Source organism: Sinocyclocheilus anshuiensis, unplaced genomic scaffold (genome assembly GCF_001515605.1).
Source record: "Sinocyclocheilus anshuiensis isolate Anshui unplaced genomic scaffold, SAMN03320099.WGS_v1.1 scaffold267, whole genome shotgun sequence".
Classification (NCBI taxonomy): Eukaryota; Metazoa; Chordata; class Actinopteri; order Cypriniformes; family Cyprinidae; genus Sinocyclocheilus; species Sinocyclocheilus anshuiensis.
The window spans coordinates 1604453-1621956 of record NW_015552637.1 but is presented as its reverse complement, the minus strand read 5'-3'; the positions used below and the strand labels follow the sequence as shown (position 1 = coordinate 1621956).

At 36.9% G+C, this 17504-nt stretch overlaps 2 protein-coding genes across 6 annotated transcripts in view; one reads left to right on the top strand and one right to left on the bottom strand.

Moving 5' to 3' along the window:
- The window catches only part of LOC107666821 (protein DEK-like), a 12066-nt gene extending 7594 nt beyond the window's left edge, over positions 1 to 4472 (bottom strand). Inside the window, exons 1-5 of one of the 4 annotated variants that reach the window (XM_016458286.1) lie at positions 4395 to 4472; positions 3628 to 3825; positions 3219 to 3427; positions 3010 to 3104; positions 289 to 409 (exon numbers count right to left, since the gene is read on the bottom strand). In XM_016458286.1, the coding sequence (XP_016313772.1) occupies positions 289 to 409; positions 3010 to 3104; positions 3219 to 3427; positions 3628 to 3802 (600 nt within the window). In that variant the 5' untranslated portion in view covers positions 3803 to 3825; positions 4395 to 4472. Of the gene's footprint in view, positions 1 to 288; positions 410 to 3009; positions 3105 to 3218; positions 3428 to 3627; positions 3826 to 3929; positions 4088 to 4147; positions 4236 to 4374 lie in introns of those variants that run through there. The other 3 variants (XM_016458287.1, XM_016458289.1, XM_016458288.1) reach the window with 3 other exon arrangements.
- Positions 4473 to 6478: 2006 nt separating this feature from the next.
- LOC107666889 (potassium voltage-gated channel subfamily V member 1-like) lies at positions 6479 to 15057 on the top strand. 2 transcript variants are annotated; one of them, XM_016458405.1, is made up of 3 exons: positions 6479 to 6699; positions 8885 to 9853; positions 14008 to 15057. In XM_016458405.1, the coding sequence occupies exons 2-3, from the start codon at positions 8908 to 8910 to the stop codon at positions 14517 to 14519; spliced, it is 1458 nt and encodes a 485-aa protein (XP_016313891.1). In that variant the 5' UTR covers positions 6479 to 6699; positions 8885 to 8907; the 3' UTR covers positions 14520 to 15057. The 2 variants fall into 2 exon arrangements, with proteins under 2 accessions (XP_016313891.1, XP_016313890.1); XM_016458404.1 differs by lacking the exon at positions 6479 to 6699 and having other exon boundaries at positions 8477 to 9853.
- The last annotated feature ends 2447 nt before the right edge of the window (positions 15058 to 17504 follow it).

Below are 17504 nucleotides of genomic sequence, written 5' to 3'. Positions count from 1 at the left end.
GATTAATGAAACCTGTGTAAGTATTGTTCCTTGTTAGAGTGTGTTAATTTCAACATTTACTATTACTATTATTTTAATTTTTTTTTACTACTACTACTAGTATGGTTCAGTACTGGTTTTGTTAATAAAGCACTATTTTAGTTTTTGTTCAGTATCAATTTTAAAACAATCGGTTAATTAATCGGTATCGGCCAGTGTGGTCCAACCTAGCTATCGGTATCGGCAAAATCCACTATCGGTCGACCTCTATATAGGTGCATTGTTATTGTTCAGACAGGACAATCTCACCTTTCCTGAGTTGGTTGGATGTACGAGAAATTTCATGATCCTCTCTGAAAGAACAATTTGCGTTCCAGATCTCTCCAGATCAAGAGTCAGACAAATGGTTTTGAGTTGTTCCTTGTGAAGCCTGACAGAAAGAAAAGCCTCATTATCACACCCACTTTAAACCAAATATTTGACTTGATAAATAATTGTCTGGGGACCTCTTGTTAAGTTGACACGGAATAAACCACAGGACAAAAATTGGTCTGTCAATGACACCTATCAGAGCACACGTGTCTTTCCACTGGGCTGCACGATATATGTGACCCTGGACCACAAAACCAGTCATAAGGGTCAATTTCTCGAAATTGAGATTTATACATCATCTGAAAGTTGAATAAATAATCTTTCCATTGATGTATGGTTTGTTATGATAGGACAATATTTGGCCGAGAATACAACTATTTGAAAATCTGGAATCTGAGGGAGCAAAAAAAATCAAAATACTGAGAAAATCACCTTTAAAGTTGTCCAAATTAAGTTCTTAGCAATGCATATTACTAATCAAAAATTACGTTTTTATATATTTACGGTAGGAAATTTACAAAATATCTTAATGGAACATGATCTTTACTTAATATCCTAATGATTTTTGGCACAAAAGAAAAATCGATAATTTTGACCCATACAATTTTTTTTGGCTATTGCTAAAAATATACCCTAGCGACTTAAGACTGGTTTTGTGGTCCCAGGTCACATATCGTTTAAGCATCAATATCGCAATGTGCGCATCTGCGATAGTCACATCTTAGGATCTACATCCAGACACCGTGTCACTGGATGTGACATCTGTCGTGTCGCACCTCTAAAGTCTGTCTACACTGGATGCGACAAAGCGACCTTTACAAATCATCTGAACTCAGTGGTGGAGCCAGGATGTTTTTATTGGGGTGTCCAGGGAGGGGCGGCACAGAAATCTTCATTATTTCAATATAAAAATGTGATTGACTATAAAGTATTGGACTGTTTTAGTGCCTAAAACACAACTGAATACAATTAATTTCTACTAAATTGTATTGAGATATTTGTGAATTATATCAAGTAATGCTAAGTGAATATAACAATTTGTGTATTATTCCCCACCTCCAAGTATTTTAATAAAGGGGCTCACTATAGCTTTATTGCTCAGTCAGCTTGGTTCTGGTTCTCAAAAGCCCCAAAAGCTTGTTCTCCATCATTGCATACTCGTTGATGAGACATGCAGGATGATAGTGATAAGACTTGGTTAATACAAAAAAGAAAAAGAAAAAAAAAAAGGCCGGAAGTCATCAGCACATAAATGCCAGAATGTAAAATTAGTTATTTTATGCATTTAAATGGTTTCATTTTAGTTTGTAAAAAAAAATAAAAAATAGCGCATGTTTTCTAGTATAAGTGCACTTAAAAAAAAAAGAAAAAGAAAAGAAAGGCCGGAAGTCAACAGCACATAAATGCTGGTTTCATTTCCGTTTGTAAAAAAAAAAAAAAAAAAATAGCGCATATTTTCTAGTATAAGTGCACTGTGTTCATATTTACTTGTGCATTAAATTACAAAAAAAAAAAAAACATCAGCTTGCGCCTTTATATTGTAATCTCAATATTTTAGTACATGCATTTGAGAGACGTTATTTAATGTGATGCTATACATACATGAATGCACTAATTGCCTTTTTGGTAATTTCATGGCTTAACTGACAACAGAACTACATTGTATGTTCATAGTTTCTTGTTAACTTTATTTATGATGAAGCGATATAGAGCGTGCGCCTTATATTCGCGTAAAATTGAAGAGTGTGCGCCATGAGCACGGTAAAACAGCTGTCAGGAGAGAAAAGTGTTTTACTGACATATAGCCTACAACATCTCAGCAGACCACAGTTCACTGTTGTTCTACTGAAGCTCATTTGGCACATGTTCCTTTCCGCGCTCGTTTGACTTGCGCCTGGCGCTGAGGCGAAGTTGAAGTAACAGTTATGCGTCTGAAAAGTCTCCCGTTTGATGTGGTCATAAAGAGATACGGTGGTTCTGCACCTTAATAAATGCATTTCTTGTCAAGAAAAAAAGGAACAAAAACTGCAGTTTTGAGTGGGGTGGCCAAAGGGGTGGACAAGCTTAGGTCAGTGGTGGTGGGGTGGCCAAAGGGGTGGACAAGCTTAGGTCAGTGGTGGCCACGGCCACCCCTGGCCACCCCGTCTGAACTTTGTGTCAGTACGTCATAAATAGAACGCGGCATCAGTTTACTGCCAGGGATTTGTCGCGCCGCACCGCATTCAGTGTAGACAGCATCACTGATTATAATGGGTTCATAGTAATTTGTTGTGTCGCGCCACTAGCGTCCAGTGAGAGCAACGCAGATGCACGTGAAATGCATGTCTCTGCAAGTATCCTTGTAAACAGTTTCTTATGACTTAGGTGAAGGTAAACAATTGAGAAAGAAAATGGATGTGTGAGAAAATGTTGTAGCTTCAACACAGATTTATTAGATTTAATTTATACAGTGAAGACGTTGCAGTGTTATTTTAAATTTGATTATTCAATTTCTGTACTTGAATACTGTTAAGACTTACCTGAAAAATGTAGAGCACTGTTCATTTTTATCTTTGTTCTATTATATTTATTTTCTATGCTGATTTACTCACCCTCAAAATCACCCCAATCATTGACCCCCCCAACCCCCCCCACCCAAAAACGAGTTAATTGAACTACCTTTTCACCTTCTCCATTTTTTTGTTGTAAAGGTCACTTTCCTCCCCAAAAGGAAATCCATTAAACAGCCTAAGATTTTTCCGCAGTGTTGATGCCTGTAAGAACATTAAGCAGCATTAGTTACAAATTGCAATCTAACAAATAATCTGTATTAACATATGCGTTTGGCCATTTGTATGTGTTAAATTAATTCTAAAACTAAACCTTACAGTTCCCGGGCGATCATAAACAATTTTATGCAGAGGTTTGAGAAGAGGCGCTTTAAGCTTTCCGATGGAGTGATTAATCCGTACAATGTCTCCCAGTTTGGCACCTCTTCCTGTGCTCTCAATCTTTGGCTTTTCCTTCGGTTTGCTCATCAAATCAAGTCTCTGGATGATTTTTTTCTCCCGTTTTCCTTCAAGAATTTCAGGTTCAACTGCGAAGACAATTAAAATAACATTACAAAAGGACAAGAATTGTAACTTCTTACTGGAGAATCCAAGCACAATTTAATTCAAATTATATAAAAAGTCTATACAAAGAAACAATACTTTAACTATAACGACACTTCTCATCATAAACAACATTTCTTGAAATAAAAGCTTTGGCATTTAATTCACATCAACTATTACTTACACAATTTGGGTTTAGACCTGATTTTAGGTTTAGGTTCTTCTGATTCATCCTGCTTTGCATCATCAGATGGACTCTTCTTCTTTTTCTTCTTCTTGTCATCCTCCTCTCCTTTTTTTATTGAATTTCCATCCAAAGGAAGATCCTCTGTCTTGACAGCTTCCATTTCTTCACTCATGACTGGAATTTCTCAGTTGCACCCTAAATTAAATGGATAAAAAGACACGTCGCGGTGTTATAATCGTCGAATTCAACAGAATACTATTAGTAGACGTGTATTACTTATATACTTTCTATACACATACACAACAGCTCTATTCATCGCCTCTAATAACATTATCAATAGTGCGCTCTTGCTACAGAACGAATTTGGCGCGTGTTTGTATCCCAGTTGTATAAGCCCCAGACAAACCTTCCGCATGCTAACAGGCTACTGAAGTATGATAAAGGAGAGGTAAACTATGTGAAAACGCTGGAAAACGCAAATTACATAATCAAACGTGAGAGAAATATAAACTTTTACTTAAACATAATCTGGCGACTCAAAGCTTTTAGGCGGCGCGGGACTGATAGCACATCAGAGTGAGCAGACTAACGTTAGCATATTCGTCCCGCCTACTTGTTCACAAAACACAATTAAATTTCCTTTTGCAACAAATCGTGGCAAGTCCTGCCTTCGTATACGTAAACATACAATTTAGAGAAAATATTACAGATTGTAAAGCCTCAATAAACCTCATGGGCTCATACTTTAATACATATATACTCACTGTACGTTAGTGTTGCTGCTCGTCGCGATGGAGGTGCGCAGTAAACATGGCGTTTGAAAAGAGAGGGCGGGCTATCACGTGACCACGCGGATACAAAAACGTATTTAAAACGATAGACCCCTAAATACAGTTTTCTTATTTACTCAACCCCGTGTTGTGTCGAGATTAGTAAGACTTTATTTCTATTTTGAAGATGTTAGGATTTCAGAATTACAAACTCACTCACTATTGTCAACATTCACGTTCGTTGTATGGAGAAAAGGTCCAGTTAAAGTAAATGGTGACTGTTGCCTGTAAATAACTGTCCAGAGAATAACAATATTCCAGAATGGACCATGTGGGTCAGTCAATTATGAGTTTTCATCTTTGGCGTGTGGCATTAAAAAGATAGGTCTAATGTAAATAAATGTAGCCAATATCCTTTATTCATTCACATTGTCCACATGTATGTGTGTGTGGTATTTTGGTTAAAGTGTGCTCATAATATCGTTCTTTTTTTGTTTGTTATATCCAGATTTTTCTTTAGCGAATTTTAGTCAATGTCTAGATGCCATTTGATATTTTTTTCTATTTGTCTATTCTAATGCAATGACAGTAATAGATGTGGCATTCAATGACTTAAATGTCCACATATTTTTGGGGCCACGTCATAATTAATATTTCATTTAGAACATCCAACAAGATTCATACCCAGTGCCACGAAATTTAATATAATAAAATATATTTAATTTGTTTAATTTTGTCCTCTCATTGTAAACAAAGGGAATTGTGTCTTTTACATAGGCCTAATATTAGGCAGCTGAATATTTCCAGTTCTTAAAGGGGTCATATGATGCTGCTAAAAAGAACATTATTTTGTGATTGGCCAGCTATCCAGTGCGTTGTGATTGACCGAATACCTCAGGCATGTGACGGAAATGTTAGGTCCCTTACCATATTGTGATGCCTGTGGCTGTAACACTCCAAAAAGAAAGGAAAAATTGAAATCGCATCATATGACCCCTTTAAGTTGGTTGTAGCAGCAATACTTTTCCCAACAGCAGGGGGCAACATGCTACTTTATACTGCATGCATACTAAGAAATAGTGAAATAGCACTTCCAAAAGCATTCACTACATCTGGTACACACCATGTGTCTTTTAATATTTGCCACACAATCACTCTGCAAGCTACATTCAGCAAGTGGTTATCGTCATAAAAGCAGTTATTAATCCAAAAGAAATGTTGTAACTTTAGGAAGTCAGACCAAATAATGAATCAAGAAACACGTCAAAAATCACAGCTAATGTGTACAGGAAATGTGTGCACATTATAGTTCAGTATGCTATTCTGACCACAGTCCTCCTACCACACATTTGTGATCCATCTCACCTGCTGATTCAGTAATTACTCATTCATTCATTAACGCACCATCCGTTATACAATTATGTAGTTATACAATATGCAGGCCTGCAGTGAGATCAGCAATTCTCTAATCAAAGTGAATAGATTGTACATTTAATTCCATGTTGCTGTTGTTATTCATATATCCGGTAGGGCTATATCATATAACATTAAAAACCAGTAAAATGAACACCTGAGGTGTTAAATAAGTGTTCTGTCATGGGCTTCTACATTTTTAGGTTTCCTAAAAGCAGGGACTGCCAAACCTTTAGCCTATAACCCACTTCTCTACATATTCACCTCACAGAACCCTGTTTGTCAGGTTTTATGGTCTAAAATCTGAGTTTGTAAAGCAACTCGCAGCTGCATATCCACCCTGTTCATACTACCAAACTACCATGGACTTTGTTTTGAAATGTGTGGGAAAAGTTATTTGAATCAAGCGTAGGTTTAAGGCCAAAGTTGACCCACCCACGAGGAAGAAAGCATAGTTTGCTTTCTACGTGCTGCGCGCGCATCCAAGCGTAGATCTCGTGACAGCGAAGGCTTTGATTTTTCCAGACGAATACAACGCGTCTAATTTTTTACTGGTTGTATTAAGTGTCTGGAGTTTGTTGCCTAGCAGCCTGAAAATGTCTCCTGATTGGTTGATAGCTCGCACTCTCTCCAGCGCGTTAAAACGCTTGTGAAAGGTGCACGAGCTGCGCTTCAGAATTGTTCCGAACTCTGGTGAACCTTTGAAACCGTGAGCTGCATCGGTTCTTCACTGTCAACATTTTGGAACATTCGGCTTGCATTATGTACTGCAGTTTATCGACAGAGGAGCAACATCTTTTGAAGTGGGAACAGAGTAAAGAGACAGATGGATCCAGCTCACCTCACACAAGCGCACAAGCTTTCAGTGTAGGCTTATAGGCTGAAGGTGGGTGTCCACATTTACTGTTATTTCTGTATTTTTATATATTTGTTTGGTATTTAAAATGATGCATTAATTTATGACTTATTTAAATGCATTATTTATTTCATATGAACATGAATTTAGAATCTTGCAGACATCACTTTAACGGTGCACCTTGTAAAATAACTGACAAACAGTGCATGAATTTGCACAGGCATTATTAGATGTTGTTACTTCTCTGGATCTACACAAACCTCTTCTTTTTGTTCCCCACTGAATATGTTTAACATTGAACTAGATTTTGCTTGTCAGTATAATTTTAGTAGTTTGGACGTTTTTATTTTCAGAATGCTTAGATGAAGTCTGCTTGTACTTCTACGCTTTTTTGCCCATCTCAAAGAAGACAATCCTTTCTTTTCCATTGCAATCAATTATCTTAATGTTTGTATGTTGTCAACATGTAAACAAAACAAACACTTAAATCTAAGTTAATTTAAAATCCCAACATGTACTTAATATGGTAACATCTAGATTGATTGTTTTAAGTCAGAAATATAATTTAATGTGACTGGACTGACTGAGTATGTTGGGTTACACTAATGAAAGTATTTTTAAGGATCAGATGAGGTATAAACAGCAGTGCTTTTGTTCACTTTTACAGTGGTACAGTACATTGACAGTGGGCTGCTTTAGTGAATAAAAATAAAACTGCTTGAAAATAAAATCTCTGAAAGGTATTGTTCTCACATTGTGTTCAGATCTCTTTAGTGTCATCCCATGGGATCTTGTTAAAAATGCAGGCTTTAAAATGACCATCTTGACAATATTATAGAGGAGCTTACCAAAGAGAATTAATGATTACAAGAATAGTACCATTAGTTCAATTAATTAGACAGGCCAGCTAAAATATTTAAATCTCAACGCAGCTTTGAAGAAGTAGGACACTGCCAAAGGATTCTTCTCCCTCCCACCGTGTCTGATGTCTGCCAGTGATGGCGTAAAAGAGAAAAAAACATTTTCATTAAGGGAATTTGCTCATTCAATACACAGAGCTTTCAATAAGTTGGTATTACACTTAGCATATAAGTGTTTACACAGACTATCCAAACTGTCTTTTTATATCTATTGAAATGCATATGTGAGAATAGTAAGGCAGATGAAGTAGTGTGACAGGATGCTAGATAAAACACACACTATAGGGCTTCATACTACACTTAAACCTGTTTTAAACCCAGACTAAAGGTCAGTTTTAACCCTGGGTTATGAAACTTTCCAGGTGTCAAAGTGAAACAATATGTTGCTTGCATGTTATAGCGAGTTTTTTTAGAAGCAGACAAACACCATAAACTATCTCAGTGCTTACATCATGAAATATTCATGTGCTTTGTACAATTGCAGAAACTTGCAACGCTGAAAGTTCCAGGATCTGAAAAAAAAGCAAAAGCATTAAAGGGGTCATATGATGCTTTTTTAAAGATCATTATGAGACTTTAGTCTTTGCAACTTCAGGGATCTTATCTATTCACGAACAGCTTGTAACACTCCAAAGAGAAAGGAAAACTTGAAATCGCATCATATGACCCCTTTAACTGGATTGATGCAGAGACACTATTATTTTTTGCTGCATGTTTCTGAAGACTTGAAGATATAGTTCACCCAAAAATGAAAATTCTGTCATCATTTACTCACCATCTCTTTCCAAACCTGTATGGCTTTCTTTCTTCTGTGGAACACAAAAAAAAATATTTTGAAGAATTTTCAACTGTTTTTGTACAATGAAAGTCAAAAACAAAAACCGAACCCCACTGACTTTCAAAGGGATGTACCTGTACTTTAATATTTCAGAATATCTGAAAAAGCAAGTCATACAGTTATGGAAACAGACGAGGGTGAATGATGACAGAATTACTAACTCTTTAATATAACCAGATATATTTTGTGCATTATTGTTATCACCATTAACCAATGGTTCACAAATGTACAGTGTGAAATCTCAAAACCTGACTAAAGAATATTTACCAAACCATGATAAAGTAAGAACAGTGTAAAACATGATAACTCAGTTTTGTTCGCCCATGGTCAAGAAAGACGATTCAAAGTATGAAAAGCTCAAATATCTGTCAGTTTCAGCAGCCAAATCCTCATTATTATTGATACTGCTCTTTCCAGTCTGTCATACTAATGCACTTTCCTTCACTGAGTCTCTCAGGGCTCCCCGTTACCCAGAACACCATGATCATGGATTCATCAAGTCTGGTAGAGTTCTACGAGGACAACGCATCGCTGCTGTCCTTGGACTCTAGCGTGTTCTACAGCGAGCCCGCGCTACCGAGCGACGATCCACTGGACTTCTTCATTATAAATGTCGGAGGCAGCCGCTACATCCTCTCTCAGGAACTGCTGGCCTCTCACCCAGAGACTCGCCTGGGAAAGCTGGCACTCTCCAATCGAGACTCTGCTTTAGATCTGTGCGATGATGCCGATTTCTTGGAGAACGAGTTCTTCTTTGACCGCAACTCGCAGACCTTTCAGTACATCATGAACTTCTACAAGACAGGTCACTTACATGTGCGAGAGGAGCTGTGTGTGATCTCGTTCCTTCAGGAGATCGAGTACTGGGGCATCGATGAGATCCGCATAGACAGCTGTTGCAGGGACAAGTACTACCGTAGGAAAGAGATGAAGGAGTCATTGGATATTCGTAAGGATGCTGATATAATGGACAACGAGGAGGACGACTTCACTGGTGTTTTGTGCCAGGACTTACGGCAACGTCTATGGGACCTTATGGAGAAGCCGGACTCCTCTAAGGCGGCCAAGACGTTTGGGACGCTATCCATGTTCTTTGTGATGGTGTCCATCATGAACATGGCTCTGATTTCTCTGGACTTCACTATACTTGGTGCACCCATCATCTTGGACGTTCTTGAGTACATTTGTATCATTTGGTTCACCGGTGAGCTGATGCTCAGGTTCATGTGTGTTAGAGATAAGTGTAGATTCAGCAGGAGTGTGGTGAATATCATTGACCTGCTGGCTATTCTGCCCTTCTATGTGACTCTGGCTGTGGAGAGCCTGCATGGAGGATCTACGGAGCTGGAGAATGTTGGACGGGTAGTTCAGGTGCTGCGGCTATTGAGGTTTCTCAGGATGCTTAAACTTGGCCGACACTCCACAGGTGACATACCTATTGAAATCTATCATATAATCTTAGCATGTAATCATACATTACTGGTTGAAAAGTTTGGGGAGATTTTTTATGTTTTTGAAAGAAGTCTCTTACGTTCACCAAGGCTGAATTTATTTGATCAGACATACTGTAAAAACAGTAATATTGCAACATATTATTACAATTTAAAATAACTGTTTTCTTTTTATATATATTTTAAAATGTAATTTATTGCTGTGATGGCAAAGCTAAATTTTCATCAGCCATTACTCCAGTCTTCAGCGTCACATGTAATATGCTCATTTGGTGCTCAGGAAAAAAAAATTATTATCAATGTGCAATATTTGTTTGAAAATGAATAAATAATATTTTTGTGGATAGCATGATAATTTTTTTTAAATTTCATGATTAATTTATGAATAGAAAGTTCAAAAGAACAGCATTTATTTCAAATAGAAATCTTTTGGAACATTATAAATATTGACTGATCAATTTAATGCACCCTTGCTGAAACAAGCAATAATAAAAATAAAAAAAAAATCTTACTGACCCTAACCTTTTGAAAGGTAGTGGACCTTTTTGAAATTAATTCAGGCAGAAAATATACAAACACAAATGTTGAATAAGGAACAAACTGAAAATTAAGTAATTTACTGAAAGTCTTTCATTCACACATGCACTGTTGCAAGTTGCACATATTTAAACAGTGTATCAAGTGTTTGCCATTGGTACTTGCAAAACACATACGTAAGCCTGAATACATAGATTGACATTTATGGTACAAGGCAAGATTTTCATCCAACAAATGCTTAAATTTTAGTCTGTTTCTCACGTGAAGCATTATAAACTAGACATGACTTAAACTAGAATTTTAGCAAATTCAAGCAAGGATTCCACTATACTCCACTAAAAAAAAAGCAAAATGAAAAAATAAATTCCACCCAGTACATTTTAATCAAAATGCAGTAAAATCAAAGTTGAAACCTGTAATAAACATTATGAATTTATTTATGCGTATTTATTTATTAATGAAGAAATTGCATTGAAGATCTGCAATGCATATAAAATCATATACAGTGCCGTGAAAAGGTTTTTGCCCCCTTCCTGTTTTTTTTTTTTTTGCATATTTGTCACACTTGAACGATTCAGATCAAACAAATTTTAATATTACACAAAGATAACACGAGTAAATACAAAATGCAGTTTTGAAATAATGATTTCATTTATTAAGGGAAAAAACCTGTCCAAACCTGCCTGGCCCTACATGAAAAAGTAATTGCTAGGTTTGGACAGCTTTTTTCCCTTAATAAATGAAATCATCATTTAAAAACAGCATTTTGTATTTACTTGCATTATCTTTGTGTGATATTACAATATGTTTGATGATCTGAATCTTTGAAGTGTGACAAACATGCAAAAAATAAAAAATAAACAGGAAGAGGGCAAAAACCTTTTCACGGCACTGTAGGCTAAAACATAAAATCAAGTGGAATACACAGCACACTGTTCAGCAGTCCACCAGAACATTTGAACATTTTAACACTCTGTCCTGATGGACTCTCAACCTGGGGAATGAAATAATTCATGAAGATGTAACTCTATTTTTTGGAGAGTGAGTAAATTTATTCATCCATTCATATTTTGACAGTATCCCAGAGAGACTTAGATCTAAGATCCTTAGACACACAAACAGTCACTGAGCACAGACTTGTGGCTTTGATCTTGCATTTTTGTGGAAGGAAAAAATCTCTTTCTAAGATGCTGCCACAAAGTCATGAATAATTAAACAACATTATATGCTAGAGCTAAAAGAGGAGGGTACGGTTGGGTAATTTGGTGGGATTGGGACTTATTTGGTTCCTTATCAGCCAACCTCAATGTGAAAATGTAAAATAAGGAAAAACTGAGTTTGATAATTAATCCTTTGGATGGGAATTCATTCCAAAAGTTATTTTTAAAGGAGATAAAGCCATATTTTATTTTATTTTGTGGCTAAATAACAGACTGAATTTTCACAGGCACTCACTATCATTCAATTTAGATTTAACACATTTCTAAGCAGACAAGGTTCTGTTCTCAGGATAAATATCTGAAGTAAACATTGACAGATAATCCACAAGGGAATTTTCATATCCGTCACATTTTAATAATGGGGTCCCTCTCGTCTACAGCGTTCTCTCTGCCCCTCTTTAGGTGTTTATTCTCAGTCGTAGCTAATCTGATCAGAAGACACAAACCAAATGAAAATCAGAGACAGGCAGACAGTCCCCATAGTCGTAAACATCAAATATGAGCTGTCTTCAGACAAATATGACACGTTAGTCAAGATGAGAATGGAAATAAATGAAAAAACAAATTCAATATCAATCTTTTGAGTGTTCCCCAGTGCATTTTAATTTTCTCAAAATAGAAGCCTAGTTCTTCACAGCCACTCATGTTGACTCCAGCACCTCAGACGTGGGTCAAGGGGTCTTAAAAGTCAGCGTATTAATGACAAAATACGGTTTCTACTTCTAAAAATAAAAGGACATGCTTTGATATGCACAATAAGTAGGCTAGGTGTCGACTTTAGATGCTTTATGTTCTTTCTGTAAATGTATTCAGCGAGGCCGCTAAAAAAATAATAAATAAAGCATTTCTCAGGAAGCCGTGCCATTTTGGAATGTGAAAGTGTAGCAGCTGTTCTCAGGTGTCTATATTTACAGGCTAGAATCTCTTGGATGATTTGATTACTGCTATATTACGTCTTGACTTATCTTTTGCGGTAAGATTCAAACACTGGCAGATGCAAATTTAGAGGTTTTTCTATATATACTAAAAAATACATTTAGGTGCTATGGGATCTAACATATATAAACTGACACAACGTAAAGCATGCATTCAAAAGGCTCTCTGAAAGCTAGAACAATACTTGAGCAATGTTACTTCATAAAATGCCACTATTGACTTTTGAGTCTACATTAAGTAGTATTTCCAGAGAAGATATCTATAGCCATCCTTTAAAGTTTGAACTTGTTTGCATACGGAAATCTGTTCAACACAATTTCATCCATCACTAAGAGAAGTGCATGCTCTCTGTAGAACATGTTACACCAAAATAAAATCATGCGGTCGGTGATTCAAATTCTGTTAACAGCATCTTATATGTTAGTAGGTAGAGAAGTAATGATTTGGCATGCAAATTGTCCAGTAATCATTGGCTACACTTCAATTGGTCAGTGGCAAAAGAGGTTAAATATTAAATTGTTTGAGCGTCATGTAAAAAAAAAAGAAGAAAAAAAAAGAATATCACATAACACTTGTAGCTTGATTCTTTGTTACACAGAGTTCAGTGCATTGGGGAACACTGGCATAAATTAGCTGAAAGTGCCATAATGTTTTTCCTTCCCTAATTATTTGAGAGGAATCTCCTTTTTTATACTATTGTTTAAATGTTAAAAGTAATTACGTAATTAGGTTAGTTACTTGTATTAGTCTCTTGGCATGCAGTAATAATGTTAAAATTAGGGCTGTTAATTTAACACATTTATTTAGTGCATTTAAATATATAAAATAATGAGAATTATTATTTGTTTAAATGAAAGAGTATTAAAACAAAATCACACACCTGGCATGCAAATAAAACGACCAGTTTATTGAGTTTTACTTTTACAATGTCTATTAAATTATTAATTTAATTAATTTCGCAATTATTTGCAGTTCATTTTATTATTGAATCTGAATATTCTGTAATTGATTGACAATTCCTTTCTTCTGTGGAACACAAAAGAAGATATTTTAAAGAATGTTGTTGCTAACTTGTTTCCCATTGACTTATGGACAAAAATAAAATGGAAGTCTTTGGGAACCAAAACTATTTGGTTATCAGCATTCTTCAAAATATCTTCTTTTGTGTGTTCATCAGAAGCAAGTCAGTCATACAGGTTTGGAACAACATGAGGGTGAGTAAATTATGACACAATTTTTGTTTTTGGGTGAACTATCCCAGTGCATCTGTTCAAAATGAAACAAATATTCACATGCCACCAATGCGATGTTTTTTCTGAACAGCTATTTGAAAGCATGTAAATACTGTTTGACTTCATTTCTTCTCACTGACGAGTTTAACAAACGTGAATAGGCCTTTAGATTAAGGAACTTTATCTCCTCATTGTGTGTTCCAGGTCTCAGGTCTTTGGGAATGACGATCGCCCAATGCTACGAGGAAGTTGGCCTCCTGATGCTGTTCCTTTCTGTGGGCATCTCCATCTTCGCCACAGTGGAATATGCCATTGAACACGACATGCCAGAGACCACCTTCACAAACGTGCCCAGCGCCTGGTGGTGGGCCACCACGTCCATGACCACGGTAGGGTACGGAGACATCCGTCCGGACACGGTGCTAGGAAAGGTGATGGCCTTCATCTGCATCCTATCCGGCATTCTTATTCTCGCACTGCCTATCGCCATCATCAACGATCGGTTCTCTGCCTGCTACTTCACGCTTAAAATGAAGGAAGCGGCGCTGCGGCACGGGGAGGCGCTGAAGCGACTGACACGCAGCTCGGCCTCGGATATATCGATGATAGGGGTGAACCTGCGGGACGCCTATGCCAGAAGCGTGCTGGAGATGCTGCGGTTGCAGGGGCGAGAGCGAGCCAGCACACGCAGCAGTGCAGGAGATCTTTGGTGGTAACAGTAGGCCTGCAAGCTACCGGAGAGAGAGAGACAGATAAAGAACAAGTGAGCGAGAGAGGTCTTTTAGGGACCACAAATCCTTTAAAGGCCTCATATCATGAGGAATCAAACTTTGCTTTATCTTTATAGAGATTATTGCATTAGGAAAACATACTGTAACTTGCCTCAAAATAATTTATTTAAATCATACTGCAAAAACAACTGGACGTTCTCATGTTTCTGATGTCACAAACCTAACTTTGCAATCCTGTAACAATCTAATGCAGCTTTACAAAGTGGCTAAAGTGGTAAAACTGTATTAGAAATTAGTGCAAATCTGCAGCTTGCAGATAAAGTGCTGCTGCTCGTTTCACATGCAAATGGGGCATTTCTTAATGTTGCGATATAATGGAAGTAGCAACAGATCTTTTCTTCCATACTGTGATGTACATCCGTTGGGGACTTGGTTCAGTTGTTGATTGGATAGAGGCAGTTGTACATGCAAACTTGCAGTCAATTGTAAGAAAGAGGCATGGTTTAAAGGTATAGTTCACCCAAAAATGTAAATTCTGTCATCATTTACTCACTCTCATGTTGTTCCAAACCTGTATGACTTTCTTTCTTTTGTGGAACATCAGATATTTTGAAGAATGTTGGTGGCCAAACAGTTTTGGTTCCTATTGACTTTCATTGCATGGACAAAAAATACAATTGAAGTCAATGGGAACCAAAACTGTGGTTGCCAGCAGTCTTAAAAATATCTTCTAAACAACATGAGGGTGAGTCATGATATGACATTTTGATTAAAGATTACGAGGTCAAAAAAGGTTTAAAAATAAAACATATACATGGATGAATGGTTCACAATAAGATCAATAACATGCATTTAGAAAATAGATAGCTTGATTTTCCATTTCATACCAACTTTAAAAGACAGCAGCAGCAAAAACAAACCATTTCACAGAGTGGAAAATGGTCTTAAAAAGTACTACAACTGTTATTATAAATTATATTTAAAAAATCAAAATTGTTATTGTAATTTTTTTTTTTAAACTTGACATTGAACCTCAGGGAAAAAATAATGTTAACGACAAAAGTATATTACGACTCCTTTTAAGGTGAAGTGTGTGGTTTCTTCACAACTAGTGGCACAAAACAGAATTGCAAAAATAAAGACTTTATTCAAACAGGTTTCCCAAACACTGCCATTGGCTGGACAACAGTTAACCCCGCCCCAGACTCGCACCATTGGTTGAATCAGTGTTTTTATGCTGCTTAAAAGAACCAGAGCAATTCACATTTTGACTGAATCAACTTACGGATGACTTCAAATTGTCTCTGCACATTAAGCTGGGAGAAGTATTTTAACGTGAAATTACAATCATCAAAATGATTTTTCAAAATTGCTACATGCCTGTTCTGTTCATCTTTGTGCAACTCACTGATTGTTTGTAATACAAGTAGTTTTTACTGTTCCATTTAAAGACGTAATAAAATCTATGTCTGAATTTTCCCGTTTAGGTTATGTTTTTAAGGGCTGCATTTACATCAGAGCAACACTTTTTCCTGTGCATATTCCCTGCAACTTGTTGATCCTTTTAAAATACCACAAATGGCCGGAAGATTACGATGACCTTGTAAGACCAACAGGTCTGCTCAAAGACGCATGGCTTATTTGGCACATTGCTCTGAAACAGTTGCAGCTAGACATTCAGATCTTAAAATCTTAGAGAGACTGGCCACGGCTAGACAGTAACAATGATTTGCACTGCAGGAACATGTTATTATATGACAAGATATGACATGTAAATGGATAAAAAGCCTTTAAAGCCTTTAATCTATTTCAGTGAAATTCTTCTTAAAGGGGTCATATGATGCGATTTCAATTTTTCCTTTCTCTTTGGAGTGTTACAAGCTCTTGGTGCATAAAGAAGATCTGTAAAGTTGCAAAGACTAAAGTCTCAAATCCAAAGAGATATTCTTTATAAAAGTTAAGAGTCAACCACTCCTACCTAAAATGGCTCGTTCTAACACGCCCCCACATGTCTACGTCACGATGTGGGAAGATTTGCATAACACCGCCCAAATGTTCACGCAAAAAAAGAAGGCGTAACTTTAATTCTTGCTGTTGCCGCCGCTGCCATGTTGTGAAGACGCTGTGTGTTTCGTTGCGAAAGCGAAACTACTTTGTTTGGCCTTCCAAAAGAGGACACAACTAGAAATCAGTGGTTAAGTTGTATTTACAGGACTGTTCCAGAACAGTTCAACCCAAATATTTAGATGTGTGCAGCACATTTCATGGAGGATGAGGACTGTTTCCTGAACCAGTAGCCTACAATGCGTCCATCACAGTATGTTAAGGGGCCTAACATTTCCGTCACACGCTTGAGGCATTCGGCCAATCACAACGCAATCACACCTCGCTTTTTTAGAATGATGAGCTTTGTAAAAATCGACGCATTTCAGAAAGACGGGGCATAGAGGAGAAACAATAATGTACATTATATGGAAAATAATGTGTTTTTTTAACCTTAAACCACGAAACATATCGCATAGACTTTCAATAAAGGAGGGAGCTGAGACATATCTAGCAACCGCAACACCCTAGCAACTACCCACATTTTAGTATCATGTAGCCGATTTTTGCATGCAGGAAAAATATGTAAAATTCTAGGTTGAAAATAATCAATCAACGTAAAGCCTCTGTGTCTGTGAAAAAGACATCACCAGGCTTGCTATCCCAATAAATCCACTGAATCCAAGCTGAATGCTAAATCCACAGCCTGGAGATATGTTGGATTTGTGCTATTTCTATCTTCTAGCCTTTTGAAAACTTTCCAAATGAACAAGAATACCGCCTCTCAATCGCTCACGATATATCAGACTATGAAATTCCTTAAATGGTGCTTTGGTTCCTCTAACAGTAGATTGCTCGTCCTGTTCCCAGGACATTTAAGGGATGCTGGCTCAAACTCCTGAAGATGTTTAAATACCTTAAGGAAGT

Coding starts and splice junctions, on each gene's coding strand:
- LOC107666889 (XM_016458404.1), top strand. CDS start 8,857: ATGCACTTTCCTTCACTGAGTCTCTCAGGGCTCCCCGTTACCCAGAAC. Junction 9,854..14,007: donor ACTTGGCCGACACTCCACAG/GTGACATACCTA, acceptor TGTGTGTTCCAG/GTCTCAGGTCTTTGGGAATG.